This window comes from Sorex fumeus, unplaced genomic scaffold (genome assembly GCF_029834395.1).
Source record: "Sorex fumeus unplaced genomic scaffold, SorFum_2.1 ptg000051l, whole genome shotgun sequence".
NCBI classification, from domain to species: Eukaryota; Metazoa; Chordata; class Mammalia; order Eulipotyphla; family Soricidae; genus Sorex; species Sorex fumeus.
In genome coordinates, this window is record NW_026606108.1 from 31,999,499 (window position 1) to 32,019,623 (window position 20,125).

General features: G+C 47.2%; 1 protein-coding gene across 5 annotated transcripts in view; it reads right to left on the reverse strand.

Moving 5' to 3' along the window:
* Positions 1 to 2,660: 2,660 nt before the first annotated feature.
* The window catches only part of P4HA2 (prolyl 4-hydroxylase subunit alpha 2), a 42,402-nt gene continuing 24,937 nt past the window's right edge, over positions 2,661 to 20,125 (reverse strand). For 2 of the 5 annotated variants that reach the window (XM_056124641.1, XM_056124640.1), the window contains exons 8-16: positions 18,044 to 18,237; positions 17,138 to 17,314; positions 12,987 to 13,057; positions 12,710 to 12,809; positions 7,903 to 7,956; positions 7,314 to 7,379; positions 5,502 to 5,570; positions 5,038 to 5,134; positions 2,661 to 3,224 (exon numbers count right to left, since the gene is read on the reverse strand). In XM_056124641.1, the coding sequence (XP_055980616.1) occupies positions 3,154 to 3,224; positions 5,038 to 5,134; positions 5,502 to 5,570; positions 7,314 to 7,379; positions 7,903 to 7,956; positions 12,710 to 12,809; positions 12,987 to 13,057; positions 17,138 to 17,314; positions 18,044 to 18,237 (899 nt within the window). In that variant the 3' untranslated portion in view covers positions 2,661 to 3,153. Of the gene's footprint in view, positions 3,225 to 5,037; positions 5,135 to 5,501; positions 5,571 to 6,028; positions 6,242 to 7,313; positions 7,380 to 7,428; positions 7,489 to 7,902; positions 7,957 to 12,709; positions 12,810 to 12,986; positions 13,058 to 17,137; positions 17,315 to 18,043; positions 18,238 to 20,125 lie in introns of those variants that run through there. The other 3 variants (XM_056124643.1, XM_056124642.1, XR_008793888.1) reach the window with 3 other exon arrangements.

A 20,125-nucleotide genomic window follows, 5' to 3' on the forward strand; every position in this document is an offset into this window, starting at 1 on the left:
TTTCTTCATCTGACCATTAATAACTACTGAATGCATGAAAGTATCATTTACTCTTTTTAGAGCAAAGGCTTTGGAAAGTTTCCAGATCAGAGTTTTATTCCTAGGCTTTTCACTGACCAGCAATGAGAGCTCATGTGACTTCAGTTATATTACCTACCTAACCTTTCCAACCTGCAGTATCTTAATTACCTACTTAGAGCTGCATATTTAAAATGACAGGCTATAATATCCCTAGCACCCTGTCAAATGTATACCAAATGCTCAATTCTTTGGTGCTATAGCAAACACATTATTGCAAAACTAAATAAGTTCATAAAGATTACTGAAAATAATTTCCTGTATCTAAGATTATCCTGTCTTTGTTTCCAGCTGCAATGAAATTGACAGGAAACCACATACAACAGATTCCTTAGAGGTTGACTCTATGCTTAATGCAGGAAAGATTTAAGATGAATGCAGAACATCTTGTTATAACAGATAACAAAGAAAGATATCAGACAAGGCTTTCTGTCTCTGTTTTTTTATTTCACATAAAAAAGAACTTGAAAATCAAGTGAACACTTGATTTCCAATTCCAGCCACGATTAAGTAAACCAAAATTCTTGTCAAAAATAACCACGAATGCTGGATCCTAAGAAAAGATGAATCTCAGGGTAGTGAACCAAAAATCTGTAGCCTTTTTTACACTTAGGTTATTCTTTTATTCTAGACATGGGATAAGAGACTGTGGATCTAGATAAATGACCCAATCTCTGTTTAGAGGTAAGGAAACTAGCAGAAATCTTGGAAGTCTCTAGGGAAAAACAAAACCAAGATTTTCCCCTTGGTCCTAGATTACAGAAATGAAAAGTCCAGGAAAGGAGAGGAATAAAATACACAAAAAAATTTTTAGGCAGATCCTTGGACCTCATTCAAAAATAAAACCCAGATGTATTAAAGACACAAATGGAAAATTCAAGACTCTGATGCTTTTAGAAAAGAACGTAGGAAATATATTCATCATCTTAATTACCTAAAGAACTGTGGATAATATAGAATTTCTTAAACAAAATATATAAAGCTCTAATAAAAAAGGGAAAACTTGATATATTTAACAAAACTTAAGAGCTGCTCATCAATAGATAGTTTAAAGACGAACCGAACACATATATTGTAAAGCATATAATCAACACAAATCTCAATCCATAATATATTAAAATTTTTCAAGTAAAGACATGACACCGAAGAAGAAACTAGACTGATGAAACATACAAAAGGTGCTCAGTGTCATTAATAATCATGTTTATGCTCCACATTTAACAAGCTAGCTAAAATGCAAAAGTTTGACAATACCTATAAAGGTTGGGGGGGGGGCAAGGACTCATTTATGGAGCCGGAGAGATAGTACAGGAGATAAGGCACTTGTTTTCCATGCATCCAACCTGGATTCAATCCTCAGCATCCCATATTGTCTCCTGTGCCCTGCCCAGGAGTGATCCCTGAGTGCAGAACCAGGAGTAAGCCTTGAGCATAGTTGGGTGTGGCCTCCAAACAAAAAATCAATCAAACAAAAAAATTCTCATTTACTTCTTGTGAGAATTTGTACCTACTATGGAATACAGTACATGGTAAAGTTGAGGATTCACCTACAAAGACCCAACATCTCCAGTTACAGTTATTCAAAGGAATTCAGAGGAATTCCATTTATGTACACCAGGATCATGTATAAAAATGCTGATAATAAGGATAGTGTTGGTGCAGGAGCACTAACTTTGTATACTTAAAGCAAAAGCATTAACATGTATAAACTATTTTAACCCAATTGAAAAATTTAACTTTTTGGGGGGGAGGTGTTGGGCCACTCATGGCTTTGTGTTCAGGGATCCCTCCTAGCAGTGCTCAGGGAGCCATATGAGGTTCTAGGGATCAAACTGGGGTTGGTCACATGCAAAGCAGGTGTCTTACACTTTATATTAGCTCTACAGTCTAATTTTTAAAAAATTAAGCTACTGTGGTATTATTCACTATATTCAAAAACTGAAACCAAATTAAAAGAATATCAGTAATATGTTTGCTATCTTATGGTGTTACCCTAAAAATACACATTTAGAAGACTGAACAAACTATAAAAATTAAAACAAACTTCAGCTACTCAATATGCATGAGTCTTAAAAACAATCATCAAACTAAAAAAGCCATCAACCTTCCCTGAATACAGTGACTCTATTTGTAAAAAGTTCAAAATCAGCACAAACAAGGTAACTACTTAGACATGTAGACATGCGTAGTGAAACTACCCCCAAAAAGCAAAGCATCTGCCCACTACAAACCACCAGACAAAGGTTACCATCGAGTTGTCCCCTTGAGATGCAGATCGGGGAACATTCTCTTCTCTCCCAGGGTGGTTGTGAAATGGGGCCTACGCTGACCTTTGTATTCTTTAGGTCATAAAATATGTGTCCCAAGCATATACATCTGAGTGTACACTTCAAAGTTTAAAAATATGAAAGTCTGAACTATGAAAGCATTACCATCATAAAATATATATCTCCTACATTCACCCTACATTCACTGGGAAGCAGAGAGGTTCACTTTCCAGAAAGAGATTAAAGTTTGGAGGAGACAAAAGTATTAGAACCAGGTCTAAAACCCAAGGTCAGGGTTTTGTGTATTAGAGCTCATTAAGCAGACTGTGCACGCACAGAACAGATATACTGGACGTGGTGAAGTTGGTAAAAAGCTCCCCATCTCAAAAATACTCCAAATAAGGCTCTTTAAGGCTTTTGGCAGGGACATTTTATTTTTTGGTTAAAGCCACATTGACAGAAATGTCATAGAAACAACATGTAAACAAATTATCAGAACTTTGGTTCACTGAAATGTCTCACACCAAAAACATCTGAGGTACAAAGGCACCTTTGAGTGCGGTGCTCTACACAGCCTGAGTCCGCTGTAGCCACTCCAACCCTGTCTTTGGGAGTCAGAGATGGACGGGTGACCAGTGAGACTGGGGCCCACGTCAATTAGAACCTTCCCCAGTCCACTCTCTGTTCCAAACATTCACTCCTCCACAGACCTGCCTGACCAGGCCTGAACCTGCAAAGATGTCTGTTAGATTGAACTTGAAGACAACATGGGCTGTGGGGCCAGGAAGGGGCAGAGCAGAAAAGAATGTCAGTCAACTTCTGTTGATCCACACGGCCTCAAGAACTCCTGTCCTCGCTCATGGAACCACTTATTGGAGACTGTGAACAGAGAGAAAGCATGTTATAATCCTGTCAGTTAGTTCAGCAGCCCAAAGTACATGAAAACAAAGTCAAAACCAGGGGCAAGGAGAAGAATCCTTCCTGGCTGGGACATGAAGCTGAGTAGGAGGTACCCAGGGAAGCGGACAGAGAGACCACAACAGGTCCTGTACCCTGGGAGTCTGGGAAGTGGGTCAGGAGAGAAACATCAAAGCATGAGCTACCCTAAGAAACTTTCTATTCCTGATGTGTTGAGCAAGGACTGAAGGTCAAAGAAGTACACGAGGAAGCCTGGGTGTTGTGAAGAATCTGGGCATCCCTGCATACTCACACCGGGGGCTTCGGGTAGCAAAGTGTGCACTACAGGGACAGAGCAGCAGAACTGGACTTGCACTGACTGCCTGCTAAACATGATTTCATTCCTTAACACTCATAATGAATAAAACAAATTTATCCTCACACACCGCTGATGCCACAGAGCCTTTTAATATAATTTAATCCAAAGCAATTCACACTCCTAGTTGAAAAAAATCAAAACTGTCTACAAAACTTACAATAATAAACAACAATTTCCTACACACCCCACACCGCCTCCAATCCCCACTCCAGAGACCTTTTAACTCCCTCTGTTGTCTCTTCTGATATTCTAACTCATATTTCTAAATAACAAGTTTATAGTGCTACTTATTGATTTTCCATCTTGGAATTCTTTTATACTATCCCCAAACCTCATCCTTATTTCCCCCTTAGGCTTCCAATATAATTCAGTCACAAATCTTAGTTAAATTTATCAGTGTTTCCATTATTATGACATACAAATGATGTGTCCTTTAAATGATGAGTCACCTAAATTATACTGAAGTATTTTTTGTAAGGGCTGGAGCGATAGCACAGCTGTAGGGCATTTGTCTTGCACTCGGCTGACATGGCCAACCCGAGTTCGATTTCTCTGCCCCTCTCGAAGAGCCCGGCAAGCTACCGAGAGTATCTCGCCTGCATGGCAAAGCCTGGCAAGCTCCCCATGAGGTATTAGATATGCCAAACACAGTAACAACAAGTCTCACAATGGAGACATTACTGGGCCTGCTCCAGCAAATTGATGAACAACGGGAGGACAGTGCTACAGTGTTACAGATTTTTTGTACAACTTTTTCTTTTCCTCAAATAGGCATTTGCCTTATTTTCTATTGCTTGCTTTTCTGTGATCTTATCATTATTATCCCAAAAACTCTCCGGAGGGCTATAAATTCATCTCTTTGCCATCACACCCTATCACATCCTTTCCACGGCTCCTCACATCTGCCCATAACAAGACTCAGACTCAAGCCTCTGGGGTCAGTCCCAGCTTCCAATCTCTTCTGGCCTCCACATCAAGACTTCTCCTTATCCAAGTGACAAATGCAGCCAGTCCCAACATTTGTGATGCTGAGCTCTTCTATGTGGACTTTGCTAGTCTAGGACATCCTCCTCTGGTGTCAACTTTTGTCCCCACCACCCTGCAGAACTCTCACTAGAGCCCACGGCATAGGGACCTCTCCGAGGCCTGATGCAGGCACCACTATGCATCCTCAGGGCCTCCTTGGCAATCTGGGCCTCTCTTAGAGTGCTCCCAACCAGGTGTCTTACCCCAGGTAATAAACATGTAGCTGGATGAGACCAGCAGTTAGTGGGAAAGGGTAGGAACACCTCAGAAAGGGATAGTCTCAGTTCTGTGAAAATCAGATAGCAGTTGCCACCCAGCATGGGTTCTGTGAGAACCAACACAGCCTAGACCCAGGCCTCCAAGGTCAGCACCACGCCGGAAGTCACTCACCCCACTTGCAGCCCACAAGCACGGGGCAGGCCGCATGCCTCGTCCGATAGTCCCCTTCCCCACTCCGCAGGAGGTTGTACCAGAACACAGCGGTGCCCTGGGAGAGAGACAACCTGTCAGCTAACGCGCTTAGAGAGATGGCTCAAGGACTCAACCCCAAGTTCCAGAGAGCCTTCCCTGAGGAAAAGCTGACCATGCCCAGATGGGAACTTGTGCTCTGGGACTCCAGGAACAGAGCAGTTCCCCTAGCAGGCCTCTGCCCTTCCTCGCGATGGCATACATGTTTAGAATCCCACCATCATCACCCAAAAGTGCTTCTCAGATGGAAACTGGGGCCATAACGATCAGGAGAAGTGCGCAGCCATCTTACAGTGAGAGTTAGGCAGGTGGGGCCGCCCAACTGGATGGCATGGAACAGGCCTGGGCCCTATTCCAACCTCTGCCCCACCAGAACCAGAACATACCTTCTTTGGCCAAATTGCAGCTCCCAGATCAGGAAAGACAGTGGCACCACCTGCTTCTACATCACTCATCTAGGAATGCAAAACACAAGTTACCCAAGACTCTCAGAGCACTCGAGTCAGAGACCATGACAAGATTGCAGAGTGCCCTCCCCTGGGCACTTTGGGCAATGCACAGAGGCTCTGCTTCTGCACCAGAGCCCAGAAGGCTTTTTCCCTCACCGGGGGCCTTGAGTCCTGCCTCATCTGTGAGTCTCCACACAACAGTCTCCAGGCCCAGGACTCAGGAAGAGCTACAGGCTTGCCAGTGGCCTCTGTCCCATGTCCTCTGAATGCTGGGGACAATCAGGAACTGTACTTGCAAAATGCCACCTGCACCCCAATCCCCTTTCTCCCCATCCAGTCTGGGCCATGTCCCCGCACTGCATTGCCCTGACCAGTGCTCCCTGCTGTTTCCAGCACTCTCTGTGGTCCTCACTAGAGCTGCTTCTCCTGACACTAGGAACCTGCTGCTCCAGTCATGCCCTCACCTTCCCAGGACAGCCTCCTCCAGGGTGGGCGGGGAGGGCGCGTGTCTCCAGAGGCCCTGCTTTCTCCTGCGGTGAGGCCTCAGACGAGACGGAACACAAGTTCCACGGTGGTGAGGCTGCACTCCTGCCCGCAGAGCGCGCCTCAACTCATGCCTGAGCCAGCACTTCTTTCTCATCTGGCTCTCTTAAGTGTTTTGGTTTGGTATTTTTCACCTATAGTGTAATAAAATTTGGAGCTAAAAAAGTATTTCCACAGGACACATTCCAGACAGACTAGCACTCAACAGACATAAAGTAAAATGAATAAGATGGAAACCTCTTATGACTTCCGACTCTAGAGATCCAACCCAGACTGTTCCAGAAAACAAAGATCCTGTCAGTCTCGCCTACCTCCCTGGCCCCTCTCAATTCATAAGCTGCCTCTGAGCTACTCTCGTTTTCTATTTTTCCAAACATCTCAAGCTCCTTTCTCGGTCTCCAGACATCCTCAGCACCACCAGAAGGCATGTTCCACCAACTAATTTCCTCTCCACCTTCAAGACTCCACTAACATGTTACCTCCCAAGGGAGGCCTCCTTTCGAGCCAGCCGCCAGCCCTGAGCTAGTTCTTCAAAGTGCTAAGTCACCATGGTAACTAATTTCCCTCTCCGAATTTAACTGAAAGCTCCTGTTTCAGCCCATCAGACCCACAGGAGATCCCGCCCAGGTCCTCCTCAGCAGCATTCATGGCAGTGTCCCTGTGCGCCCCCAATCTCCCAATATAACCTCCACACCATGAAAACTGAAGTGAGACACCAAGGAAAAACTGGACACGGGTTTCACTCTCTTGGCTGCTTGACAGCTTCTGTGCTCCTTAGGCTGGCTCTTTCAAGAAGAGGAAACTGTTCCTCAGGTAAGAGGGGAGCCCCACTAACTTGGCTGGGGCACAGGTAGTAGGTGAGAGGCAGCCAACAAGCTCTGGGGAAACAAAGGGGGCTTTCATCTAAGAGCTCCTCACAGCACCCACATCACTGTGCTAAGGTCACGGGACCCTCCACTGCCCTCAAGGTCTAGATTAGCACTGGGGCCCTCAGAAAGGAGGCAGGAATAAGAATGTGAAAGGCCTGAGGTGGGGAGTGGCAGGGGTGGAGAAAAGGGGCCCACAGTTGGGAATGGAGACCAGCTCTCTACTCAAGCTAAGAAGGAAGCTGAGGGCTGAAGGGCCTGGCCAGTGAGCAACAGCTGATGGATCACCCCACAAGTATGGGTGACCCTTCAGGCCAGACACTGCACACATCATACTCACGTAGTTTAAGAACGTGGCCACTCGATTTCCCGTCCCTAAATGCTTGAAAACATCTTGCTCATCGTTCTATAAAATTAAGTGAGAGTGAACAGACGGGCCTGGACCCGATACTTACATAGTTAAGAAACGTTGCTAACCTATTCCCCTCCGTTTTGAGGCCGCTGTCAAAAGGTCGCTGCAACAAACAATAACTTTCACCCAACTTTGCAACTGATTCACCCGCCACCCGCAGAACTGGGGTCAGAAAGGTCCAGAAGGGGTAATAAGCATGCATGTCACCCAATGGCCAGAGCACCAGTCCAGACTCAGAGGAAACCCGGGGCAGGGGACAAGAGGACGAGGGGCAGGAACCACTTTCACAAAGACCCATGAGTTCCTGTGCAGAGTCGGGGCTGAGTCAAGGGGCTGGGCCAAGGGAACACTCCAAACTCCGCAGGCCCCTCATTTCATACTGGGTCTTCTCCAGCAGTCAAGAGACCAGGCAGGAAGGGGACTGATGTAGAGGCTGAAGAGCTCCGAGACGCTCCAGCCTTTTCAAGAAATCAGCTGGAGGGGGACCCTCCAAAAGCACCCCAGATTCAGGCCTTACCCTGGAGAAGTCGAAGTGTGGCTCATACTGGCCGCCCATTCCATAATTAGCAACCTGGCGGGAGAGAGCAGCGTCAACAGCCCTGAGACAACACCATCTCCTTGGAACAGCATCTCCCCAGGTAACAACCAGAATAACTTGGACCCCCAAACAGTCAGAATCTCCAAGAACAGCCTTCCTAAAAGGGAGAGTAACTATGCCCTGCCACCACAGGCAGAACACATACTGCCAACGTGTGCCCAGCTGTGCCAGAAAGTGCCCTGCGCACAATGTGGCTTTCCAACAGAACAAGAGAGACTGGGCCAACTGCAGTCGGGTCCCTGTGGACGAGCTCCAGCCCTGCAGGGGCCTCAGGCAGCAGCAGAGCCAAGCCCTGGACTAGGCTCTATTTGTTTGGGAGATAATGAGGAGGCACTCCCAAAGGAAGCCACCAACACCACATTCAAGATTAGGATTTGTTTTTGAAGGACCACACCCAGAAATGCTGGTGGATGGGGTGGGGAGTACCAGGCAGTGCCAGGGAACGGACCTGGGCCTTGTGCATGCCAAGCATTTGCCCTTTAAGATATATGTCTTAACCGAAACTGAGAGTTTCTAAAAAAAGAATTCAGCCTCAAAACCAAAAAATAAATAAAAAGAATCATTGAATGAAAACATGATTCAGTCTTCAAGACTCCTGTGTCCAAAAGACCCAGAGATCCTGCAGACGGCACTAGGAGACCTGGCTCAGAGGGCTGGGGTGCACCCCAGGAGGGAAGTGCTGGACTGGCTTAAAGGATGACAGGTGTTTTCTTTGGTTTCAGTTTAACAAGAACTTTGAGGAAATTTTATTTGATTTTTTTCAGTGCTTGTAAGGCGAACGCCCTACCCGCTGTGCTATCGCTCCAGCCCTGGAGCGATAGCACAGTGGGTAGGGCGTCTGCCTTGCACGTAGCCAACATGGCCGACCCGAGTTTGATTCCTCCGCCCCTCTCGGAGAGCCTGGCAAGCTACCGAGAGTATTCGATATGCCAGACACAGTAACAACAAAGTCTCCAATGGAGATGTTACTGGGCCCGCTCGAGCAAATCGATGATCAACGGGAGGGCCTTTACTTTACTTACTTACTTACTTTTTTTTCAGTGCTGGATATTGAACCCAGAGCCTCACACATGTGATACATATGCTCAATCACTGAGCCACCACCCTTCACCCCCATTAAACACGATTGCGATTAATAGCATGAACCCAGGACAGTTCATTCACTGCTGTTGTTTGGGCTGCAGATAGAAAGCTTAAACTTGCAGACACCAGATAGCAAAATAATCTGCAGTGTTTAGCTGGCACTTTTCAACACAGTTTGGGGAACTATACTTGAACATGGTGCTGAAGAATTTGTGCTTTATTTGATATTTGTTCTGCATTATTTAATTCTTTCCCTTCCAATGGTGAAAACAGCACAAAAACTTCCAGATTTGAAGCTATCAAGTTGGCAGGTATGGTACCAGTCCCCAGAATGATGATTGATGCAGCAAAATTGATTCCCAGAGCCAGGTAGTGAGGCACTTAGGGCACATGTCTAGCATGACAGGGATCCAGGTTTGATTCCCAGAATCCCATACACAAGGTCCCCTGAGCATCATCAGGTGCATCCTGGAGGCTCCTGAGCACAGCTGGGTGCAGGCACAGAGCCCCCAGCAGCACTAGGATGACCGGTGTATCCCAGCACTGCAGGACCCTTGTCTGGAACCGCTGGTGCTGCTTACTGAGCATTGATGGTGGAGGCGCTAGACCTCATAGTATTGTCCCCAAAATACTGATTCCTATGAGTAATGACTTATTTGAATATTTATACATTTGTGATACCAAAAGTAGAAGAGTCTGTCAGTGGAAAGAAATGGGTGTTTACAGTGCTGAGGTCAGAGAGGTCATGACACTGAGTCAGAGTGTCTTCAGTCCACGTGCATCAGAGAATGCAGTTGCGCCTCCTCTATCTAGCAGGCCCTTGTCCAATTCACAGGAAAGTCTCAAAGGCCAATCTTCCAAACGATCTATAGCAAACGTGTAACTACAGTTGAAAGTGTTGATGTAGGGGAGAGGACGGGGGGGGGGGGGTGACAGCACAGGGGTACGGCATATGCCTACCTAGGGGTAGGGAACTTTCCTACCTAGGTTCCATCTATGGCACCATATATGGTCCCCAAACCCATTAGGAGTGATCCTTGAGCTCAGAGCCAGGAATAAGCCCTGAGTACTGCCAGATGTGCCCCCCCCCCAAAAAAAAGGGAGGGAAAAGAGATGAAAGAAAGTGTTGACTGGTAGCAAAAAATACAGTTCTTTACCAGAAGCCTTCTGACAGTTACACAGAGACCCTAGAGTGCTGTTGACACTGGTGTTTAGGATGGTATTGGATCATAACGCCAGCAGCCCATAAGCAGGACCTCTTAAGAGATCAATGCTGGATCAATGCTGGGGCTGGAACAATAGCATAGCAGGTAAGGCATTTGCCTTGCATGCAGCCGACCTGGGTTCAACTCCCAGCATCCCATATGGTCCCCTGAGCACCGCCAGGAGTAAGTCCTGAGTGCATGAGCCAGTAGTAACCCCTGTGCATTGCCGGGTATAACCCAAAAGGCCAAATAATAAAAAAGAGAGAGATCAATGCTTGAAATCCAGGCTCTTGGCCCACCCAGACATGCCTTGCAAACTGCCAACCCCAGTTTGAGTCCTGGCACAAAATATGGACTCTCAGCACCACCAGGAGGGAACCCTGAACATAGAATCAGAAATGAGCCCTGAGCTCAGCTGAATGTGACCCAAACATCAAATTTATATGAAATAAAGTAAATGCAATATTGTTGGAAATTAAAATATTATATATAAATATATAATATATATTTTATTATATAAAAATTGCATAGCATTATTTGCATGGGGGATCTGGGGGATTGTTTGTGGATAAAAGCACCTGCATTTCCAGAGTGAGGCTGTGACTTCAATCCCTGGTGAGGCCCACGTGTTCTGGGAAAGGTGCTAGCAGCCAGAGCTGCAAGAGTGTGCGATCTCAGGCATGCAGTCTGCAAACACAGCAACTGAAGTGTGTGGCACCCAGTGGGCAGTTGTAAATGCCACAGTCATTCCTGGCAAACTCTGCAATAATACTGTGCATGAGCACCACAACTGAAATGAGTGGAACCTATGTTAAGTACCAAACACCACGGTGTTTGTTAAGTACCATGGTGACCATGGCCACCACCACCACCAGCAGCAGCAACAAAAGGGAAGAAAAGGGCAACAGGCCATGGGATCGAGTAATTTAAAATGCTGGTGAGCATCACAACATTCATGAAGATCACCTTTCAAAATTAGTTTTCTTTTTTTCTTCTTCTTTTTGTTTGTGTTCCAGGCCACACCTGGCAGTGCTCAGAGCTTATTCCTGGCTCTGGGGTCACTCCTGGCAGTGCTCAGGAGACCTTATGGGTGCCGGGGATTGAAGCAGGTCAGCCATGCGCAAGGCAAGTGCCCTACCCACTATACTAACTCTCTAGCCCCCAAAGCTGATTTTCTGATTTCAGTGATTAAAACAAACAAACAAACAAACAAACAAAAACCCATGCAAGGGGCTGGAGCGATAGCACAGCGGGTAGGGCGTTTGCCTTGCACGCAGCCAACATGGCCGACCCAGGTTCGATTGCCAGCACCCCATATGGTCCCCTGAGCACCGCCAGGAGTAATTCCTGAGTGCATGAGCCAGGAGTAACCCCTGAGCATCGCCGGGTGTGACCCAAAAAGAAAAAAAAAAAACCATGCAAATGGGTACATCCAGGAAAAAGGTCCAAAGAATCTTTTGCAAGCAATCTTCATTTTGATAATCTAATGAGAAGTGTGATTGGTCACACCCAAGCCTAAAGGCAAAGGGTGTGCTCCTTAAATTCACATTTAGGGACTCTGGAAAAATGCTAAAATGCCAGTGAAGACTCTCTGGCAGTGTCTCAGGATGTCACTTTGTAACCCATGAGCAATGACATTCAGAAAGGAGCAAAGTCAGTGTTGATTTCAACTCAATAGACCAGGCAGCACATTATCAGGAGCTTTATTCAGAACCTTTCAACACTGGGCTGCCATGTGTCTTCACAACCACCCCGGAAATAGAGGCAAGAAGCCAGGTGTCCCTCAGGGAGTAACAGAGAAGCGCACCCACGTTCTCCAGGACACTGGTTCCAATCTCACTTCCACCAGTGTTTCCAAGGAGCTGAGGAGATACTTAGAGGCAGAGCACATGCCCAGCATGACCAAGACCCTAGTTCAATTCCTCAGCACTGCATGCACCCCACTCCAAGCATTACCCAGTGTGGTCTGGGTATGGCCCTGATGACCCCCAAGCACCAGCAGTCCAAGAACCACTGGCTGGCACCAGACAAGTTCTGCTGTGAGTAGCACCTATTGATAAAAATCTAAAACAAAACAAAACACTGTATCTCCAAGCGCATTTAACTGTGACTCAGGACAAAGATCTCTGAAAATATTTATAGCTCGCTTAGAGGTGTCCCTGGGAAAACTCAGAAATTCTGGAGTAGAGGAGATAGAAAGGAGCCAACCCATCCCTGATCCCTGTCTCTTAGCATGACACTTTGGTGTTCAGAATCTCTGTCACCAGTTGTCAAATGCTAATTGAAGTATGTCAGTGGGCATGCTTCATCCTGGTTTCCAAATGTAGGGTCACCCATATTCACAGCACTAAGCAGGCATATAGTTTACTGGCCCAGTTGTGGCGCCCCACTGAGCCAGAACCCCCCTTCCCATGCCAGGGTGCCTGGAACAGCCATACCTGCAATAATTCTGCTGTCTTTACTGTTAGCCCTGTGATGTGTTGCATCCGAAGATTCACTCGAGCCACAACTGGGTCATCATTCTCCTCCAGCCAGGAGCTGTGCCAAAAGGAGAGAAAGGCAGGTGCAGAAGGCAGGCTTTGGTGAGCTTCTGCAGGCTCTCCCCAGAGCCGGGGCCACATGAACAGACAGCGCGGGGGAGAAGCAGAGGCAGGAGAAGCCACGCTACCCTCCCTGAGGAGACCCCAACAACACCCCATCACCTCCTCTGCTCACCTTTTGGAAACCCTATAGCTGGCAGTTGTAAGGACACCAGTCTTGGGATCACGAACTGTCGCTCTTGCAAGCTGGAAGACAAGAAGAGAGCAGAGGATAATGGCATGGTCTTGAGAGGTGATTCCTCCAGATGCATAGATAAGAAAAGGCTTATCTATGTATCTGGGCATGGGGGAGGAAGATTCACAGCTTGGGCTGGGGCAAAGCCTCCTAATTATGCAAGCCAGGCCATGTCATTAGTCAGAGGCCCAAACAATTCAGTTCCTGACTCAGAATGGTCACCACACACCCTCTCTCTGCTGGCTGACAATCGTGCCAATGGTGTCTTCTCTGCCCCCCACCCAGTTGCCTGGATAGCCCCTTCTCTCCAAGTTCTCTTACAACCCAGGTCCTAGGATCACCTTCACTGACTGCTCTCACCCCATCCAGACTGTGCTGACACCTGAGCCAATCTCTGAGACACCCCTTTCAACCATCTTATCATCCTTCCCCTCCCAAAAATCCTACCCACACCCTCTCCTGCACCTCTCAGCTCACAGGAGATCATGCAGCTGCCAGGGGTGGGTACAGGAGGCACACAGTTCTCACTCAGAATCAAGGAAGCATTCCACATGCTGACACAAGAGCTTGCCTGGAGGCCAGAGAGACAGTACAGCGGAGAGGGCGCTTGCCTTGCACATGGCCGACCTGGGTTCCATTCCCAGCACCAACTCTGGTCCCCCAAACCGTACAGGAGTGATCCCTGAGCGCAGAGTCAGAAGTAAGCCCAGAGCACTGCCGGGTGTGGCCCCAAATCAAACAACAACAAAAGCTTCTCTGGGAGCCACCCAACCCGCTTACATAGCCTCTACCTACCTGAGCTCCCGAGAGACACCCTGATGCTCCAGCTGAGTCCTCTCCTGACACACGGGTGGGCCACATACCCACCTCAACAGCTCTTCCTTTCACTGCAATGGGTGCACTATGTCTACTATGCATTTGACACTGTGCTGAGTGACCAGGATGTGACCCTGACCCCCAGAATTCAGTGAGTGGAGGAAGCTGAGTGAGGGGGGACCAGCTTCCTGCAAGGACAGTCTGTAGAGCCAATGATGATTTCAAAAGGAGAGAACCATTCAGCCAAGAGTGGAGGAGTAAGAAAGAGGTAGCCAAGGAGGGGCGCTATGAGAGAACAGGGAAGGAACAGTGCTAAAGGCTGAGGCTAAACCAATCGCTTAAAGCGGGTAGGTCAGAATGGTAGGTACATGACTTCTCTTCAGATAAGAGAAAGAAAGGCTGAAGAGGCAGGTTGGGGATGTGGCCTGGATCCAACCTTCGGCCAGTGAGAAGCAGGGATGCTGGCAAGGGACATTTAGAATCTGAATATTGGTGGGTAGAGTTAGCACAGGGGTTAGGGTGCTCGCCCTGCATGTGGCCGACTCAGGCTGAATCCCCAGCCCGACTTATGGTTCCCCTAGGACTCAAACCTGGTAACAGAGCCAAGTGTAGCCCCTTAGCATTACCAGGTATGGCCCCAGCCCTACCCCCAAAGCAAAGAAGACAATGAGAAGGATGAGGCAGAGGTCAGGGACAAACTGATCAGGACAGAGCAGGAGCACCAGAAGGGCTGGGGAGGAGTGACAAGAGAAAACGCATCAGGGGCTAACACTGACTGGACACAGCTGGGGCTGCATGTTCTGGTACAATGGCAGGTACATGATGCCACGGGATCCCTGAGCCATGCCCAGGCCCGTGCTAAACTTCAATACAGGCCGGCCTCTCCCAGATGACAACTGCAGCCACTGCCAGAGCCCCTCCAAATACCCGAGTTGAGTGCTGGCCTGATGCCCACAGGCAGCTCTGGGCAGCTGGGCCTGGCTCCTGGGGACAGACGGGTTATTTTGAAAGTAGGCTGGGGACACACAGGCAGCTGCCAGGCATTCCACACAGGCCACACTAAGCCCATGGGCCCTACTTCAAAGCCAGAATAGCATCTGTCCTTCACAGACTCCGGAAGGCAGAGGTCAGCTCGTAAGCATGCGTGGCTCTGCATTTGGCTTCTGTTCAAAGACAAGTTTTTCCAACATTGCCCTGCCCCCCACTGTCACATTACACACTAGTGTGAACAGGCACCCACCGCAAATATTGCAAGCATGTGCAAATACGCAAACACACACACAGAGTACACACACACACACACACACACACACACACACACACACACACACACACACACACCTTCTCCAGGATCTGTGTCTGAGGGGCAGTGAGGTATCCCAGAAGACTGTCAAGCCGGGGGAAAGCAATTTTCTTCCCTGGATGGAACTGACCTGGAGGTGAATGCGGGTCTGCTTTGCATCTGCACACAACTTGTTCAGACATGCCTCGGTCACATCAATGATGCCACCAACTGGCTTGAAATCTTAGTACTCAAGTCAAGGTCATTCTAAGATGTGGTCCAGGGGCCGAGGCTGGAAGCTGTACTAGGTCTCTCCTTCAATTCTGGGCTCTCTGAGCACAATTCTATTATGTACAAAGCAATAAAGGATCATGCCAAATTCTCCCTCCTAATCACCAGTGATAGGAGAAGGGTAGGGATATAACAGCAAGTAGTGTCTTTCAAAGACGCCAAATGGTAGCAAATCTTTTATGAACTAGAAATAGAATAGCTTTACAACATAATGATATATATATACATATATATATATATATATATATATATATATATAACATTAACAGCCAGCTGCATACTTGGGAGTGAAATACTAGAGGAATTTCCAGGAAATTCTGAAACAAGACGAGGATGCCTTTTGTAACAATACTCCAGAATCTCCAGGTGGTACGGTAAGATAAATAAAAGAACTATAATTATTAGGAAGAAGACAAAATTGTCCTTATTTGCAGTTCTTCATTTTCTGGACAACCTAAATAAATCACCTAAAAACCCAAAAACTCAAAGAGGAATAAGTGAGTTCAACAGCTACCCCTGTCCCACACAATTCACAACTTCATCATGGAGAAAATAATGGCAGAGTCTGCTTAAAAGACTCAATTTTTAATAAATAGTTAGCACTCAGAACAGGTTCTTCACTCCTAAGTTGACAAATATTAGTTATCTCTGTGAAATATGGTTTAATATCAACAGATGAGTATAGAAAAGTAAACCAATATAACTAGTAAAAATATAATGAAGGAAAAAAGTCCTGTGGCAGGGGTTGGAGCAACAGCACAGCGGGTAGCTGCCTTGCATGCAGCCAACTAGGGTTCAATTCCCAGCATCCCATATGGTCCCCTGGGCACCGCCAGGGGTAATTCCGGAGTGCAGAGCCAGGAGTAACCCCTGTGTATCTCTGAGTGTGACCCAAAAAGAAAAAAAAAGTCCTGTGACAGTAACAGAAAGCTAAATAGAAATAAAATGGATCAAGAAATGTTAGGGATGGGGCCGGAGCAATAGTATAGCAAGTAGGGCATTTGCCATGCACGCAGCCTACCCAGGTTCAATCCCCAGCATCCTATATGGTCCCCTGAGCACCACCAGGAGTAATTCCTGAGTGTAGATTCAGGAGTAAACCCTGAGCAAACCCAAAAACCCCACTAAAAAATAATTTTACAAAAAAGGAAGAGAGGAAATGTCAGGGAGGATATTTAAAAAGAAAATTTTCTTGGTTTGGGGGCCACAGCCAGCAGTGCTCAGGAATACACCCCTGGCTGTATATTCAGGGATCACTCCTAGCAGGGTTCAGGATACCATACAGGGTGCCAGGGATCAAATCAGGTCGGTCATGTGCCAGGAAGCGCTATACCCATTAAACTATCTCTCCAGCACCAGAAATTTTAAAAGTCATGAGTAAATGGGGAAAACCAAAATATTCCTAGGTAAGAACTAATATCACGATAATCCCCCTCCAAGTTTTGGCTTTGCAACTCATCAGAAGTGCCTCAGATCCTGCCTTGCAGCACCCTAAAACCTTTCATCTTCTCCAGCCCTTGAACCAGGCCAGCTACACTTCTCATTGTGGCCCTACCCCAGAGCTCTGGGCTGCGCATGTCAGCTCAACGGACCCTGACTCCAGCACATGCTGCACAATTTCACAGGGTCACACTGTGGCTGAGCCACCAAACCCACTTATGGCATGGGACAAGAAGGAACAAGGGCAGGCAGTGACATCTACCTTAGGTTTTGCAATCTCCTTGATCCTCTCGATTTCCTCATCGGACATGACATCGTAGTACCTGACGATGTGCGGGCTGTCCCACTCGTCCTCCTCTTTGAAGGGGGCGATGAGCAGCTGTGGCGTCCCGTGGCCATGGTGGTACCTACAGAAAAGCCTCTTCTGCCTCCGGGGTGTCTGGGGAGCAGAGAATAATAGGATCATGACTGAGTCCAAATTCTCACCCTCACCCCAAGTCGAACAACTGCTCCCTCCGCCATGGCACCAATGAAATAAAAGGGCCCCAGTGATCCCACTGTGAAATGACACCCCACAAATCACTCTCTCTTCCAAGAATCCCTTCCATTCACAGGCCCTAGAACAGAGGGTCACTGACCCCTTCCACAGAGACGTGACCAGCTCTGAGGGGTGCCAGCAAGGGGAAGCCTCTGGGTGGGGGACTGCGGGGGGAGCCACAGAGACTCGGGCATGGAAAATGCTGAGCACTGCCTCAGCCCTGAGCCTCCCTGAGCTGGCACAGGGAACTCAAGTTCCTCAAAGGACAGGGGTCATGCAAGCTCTGCCAACTGCTGGCTTTTTGCAATAGAGACCACAGATTCCGATAGGGACCATGACACTCACATCCCTAGTTTTCTTCCTAATGGTTTGGAACCCAGCATAACGGGCACATGGGCAGGGAGTGTTTCAGGAATAACTCAGAGGGCTGAAATTCTACTTGAAGCATCAGCTTCCCATTCTCCACCTCAGAGAATAACCCCATGTCAGCCTCAGTAGATGCTGCAAGGAACAGAGAAAGATGCTGGGAAAATGACCTAAAGGCAAAGGAACATGCTCTCCAAGTCCATGGAGTCCAGAGGTAATATCTAGGTCCCAGTCTGGGCCCCTGAGCCAGTGACTGTGACTCACCAGTTTGACGCCCTCCCCACGACAGAGGCTCTCGTACACGTCCCTCTCGGGCAGGTAGTCCGAAGGCCTCTCGTAGAAGCCTTCCTGGGTGGCAGGCTCGGCTCCTGTCTGATTCAATACTGTTTTCTCTCTCTCTTCCTCCAACAGTCGTTCGAAGTACCGCAGATTGCCTCCAGCTCGCTCGTGGCTCGGCTCTAGAAAAGAAAAAGGACGAGAAGGAAGAGGAAACCACAAACATCTGTTAGGTCACTTAGAGAAATTATTCTGTAAGCGGTTTCTCTCCCGGCAGCTTCCTTGCACATAGAGCACTGCCCTCGCCAGCACTCAGCTGGGGTTCACTGGGCAGAGAGGAAAAGACAGCAGAAGCTTCCCCCACTTTGGTGAGAGATGAGAGAGGAGCAACAGAGAGGGGGATGCTTAACCAGCTACCACTGTGGGTTCCTGCTCACACCTTCTGGGGGCATCTCGAGGAAACTGGTCCAAAGTGTCGCCTCTCCCTCCCCACTTGGTCGAGTGCAGTGACACATGTCCTCTGGAGCACAGTCATTGTTGTGGAGACCATCACAGGCTAAAGCAGCAGTACCAAGCACAGTCACAGGACACTGCCACCTCACACCAAAGGCTTGGATGAGACCACCATGCCCCGCCTCAGAGCAGGAAACTGAAGTCCAAAGATATCAGAGACTGATCAAAAGCTACAGGCAACAGGAATGTGACTCCCTGGGCAAAGTGCTGACTAAAACCATATACTCCTCTCCCTGTCTGCTCCTCGCTCCTGAGGCTGCAGCTTGTGAACCATCAGGAGGCAGCAGAACAAAATGTGAAGGTCTCAAAAATATCTGAAAAGTATGTCTACAAGATACAAAGACAGCCCATGGAATGGGAAAAAACTATTTACCCAATACCCATCTTATTAGCACTGGTAGAACTTTCCAAGAACAAAACATCCAGTTCCATAAAAAAAAAAAAAATGGGGAGAAGAAATGAACAGATACTTCCCCAAAGAAGAAACTCAAATTGCAAAAAAGCACATGAAAAAATGCTCTACATCACTAATTATCAGGGAGATGCAAATCAAAACAACAATGAGATATCATCTCATACTACTGAGACTGGCACACATCAAAAGAACAAGAACAACCTGCACAGATGCAGGGAGAAAGGGACTCTCATGCATTGTTGGTGGAAAAGTCCAGCCTTTCTGAAAAACAATATGCACATTCCTCCAAAAACTAAAAATTGAGTTCCTATATATGACCCAACAATACCATTTCTGGGAATATATCCTGGAGGCCCAAAACACACAGCAGAAAAGTCATCTGCATTTCTCTGTTCATTTCAGCACTATTCACAATAGCTAGAATCTAGAAACAACCTGAGTGCCCAAGAAAGATGACTGGATAAAGAAACTATGGTACACGATAGAATACTAAACAGCTGTTAGGAAAAATGAAGTCATGAAATTTGCTTATAAATGGATGGATATGGAGAGTATCATGCTGAATGAAATGAGTCAGAGGGAGAGGGACAGACATAGAATGACAGCATTCATATGTGGGATATGAAAAAAACAGTATGAGACTAATACTCAAGGATAGTAGAAACAAGGATCAGGAATGCTGGTCTATGGTTAGAAGCTTGCCACAAGTATGGCGGGGGGGGGGATTGTGGGAGGAGGGAAGTTAGGATAGGGAAGAGACCACTATGACAATGATAGTTGGAAATGATCACTCTGGATAAGAACTAAGTGCTGAAAGTAGGTAAAGGGGTACACATGATAACCTTTCAGTGCCTGCATTGCAAACCATAAGGGAAAGAGACAGAGAAGATGAGAGAGAGAGAGAGAGAGAGAGAGGAAAAATACCTGCCATAGAGGCAGGATGGTGGGGCGTGTCAGAAGGGAAATTGGGGGCATTGTTGGTGGGAAATGTACACTGGTGAAGAGACAGATGTTGGAACATTGTATGAATAAAACCCAATCTTGAACTTTCTAACTGTATATCTCATGGTAATTCAATTTAAAAAATTATATCTAAGACGTATTTGGGCCAGAGAAAAAGGATTTAAGGAACTTGCCAATGC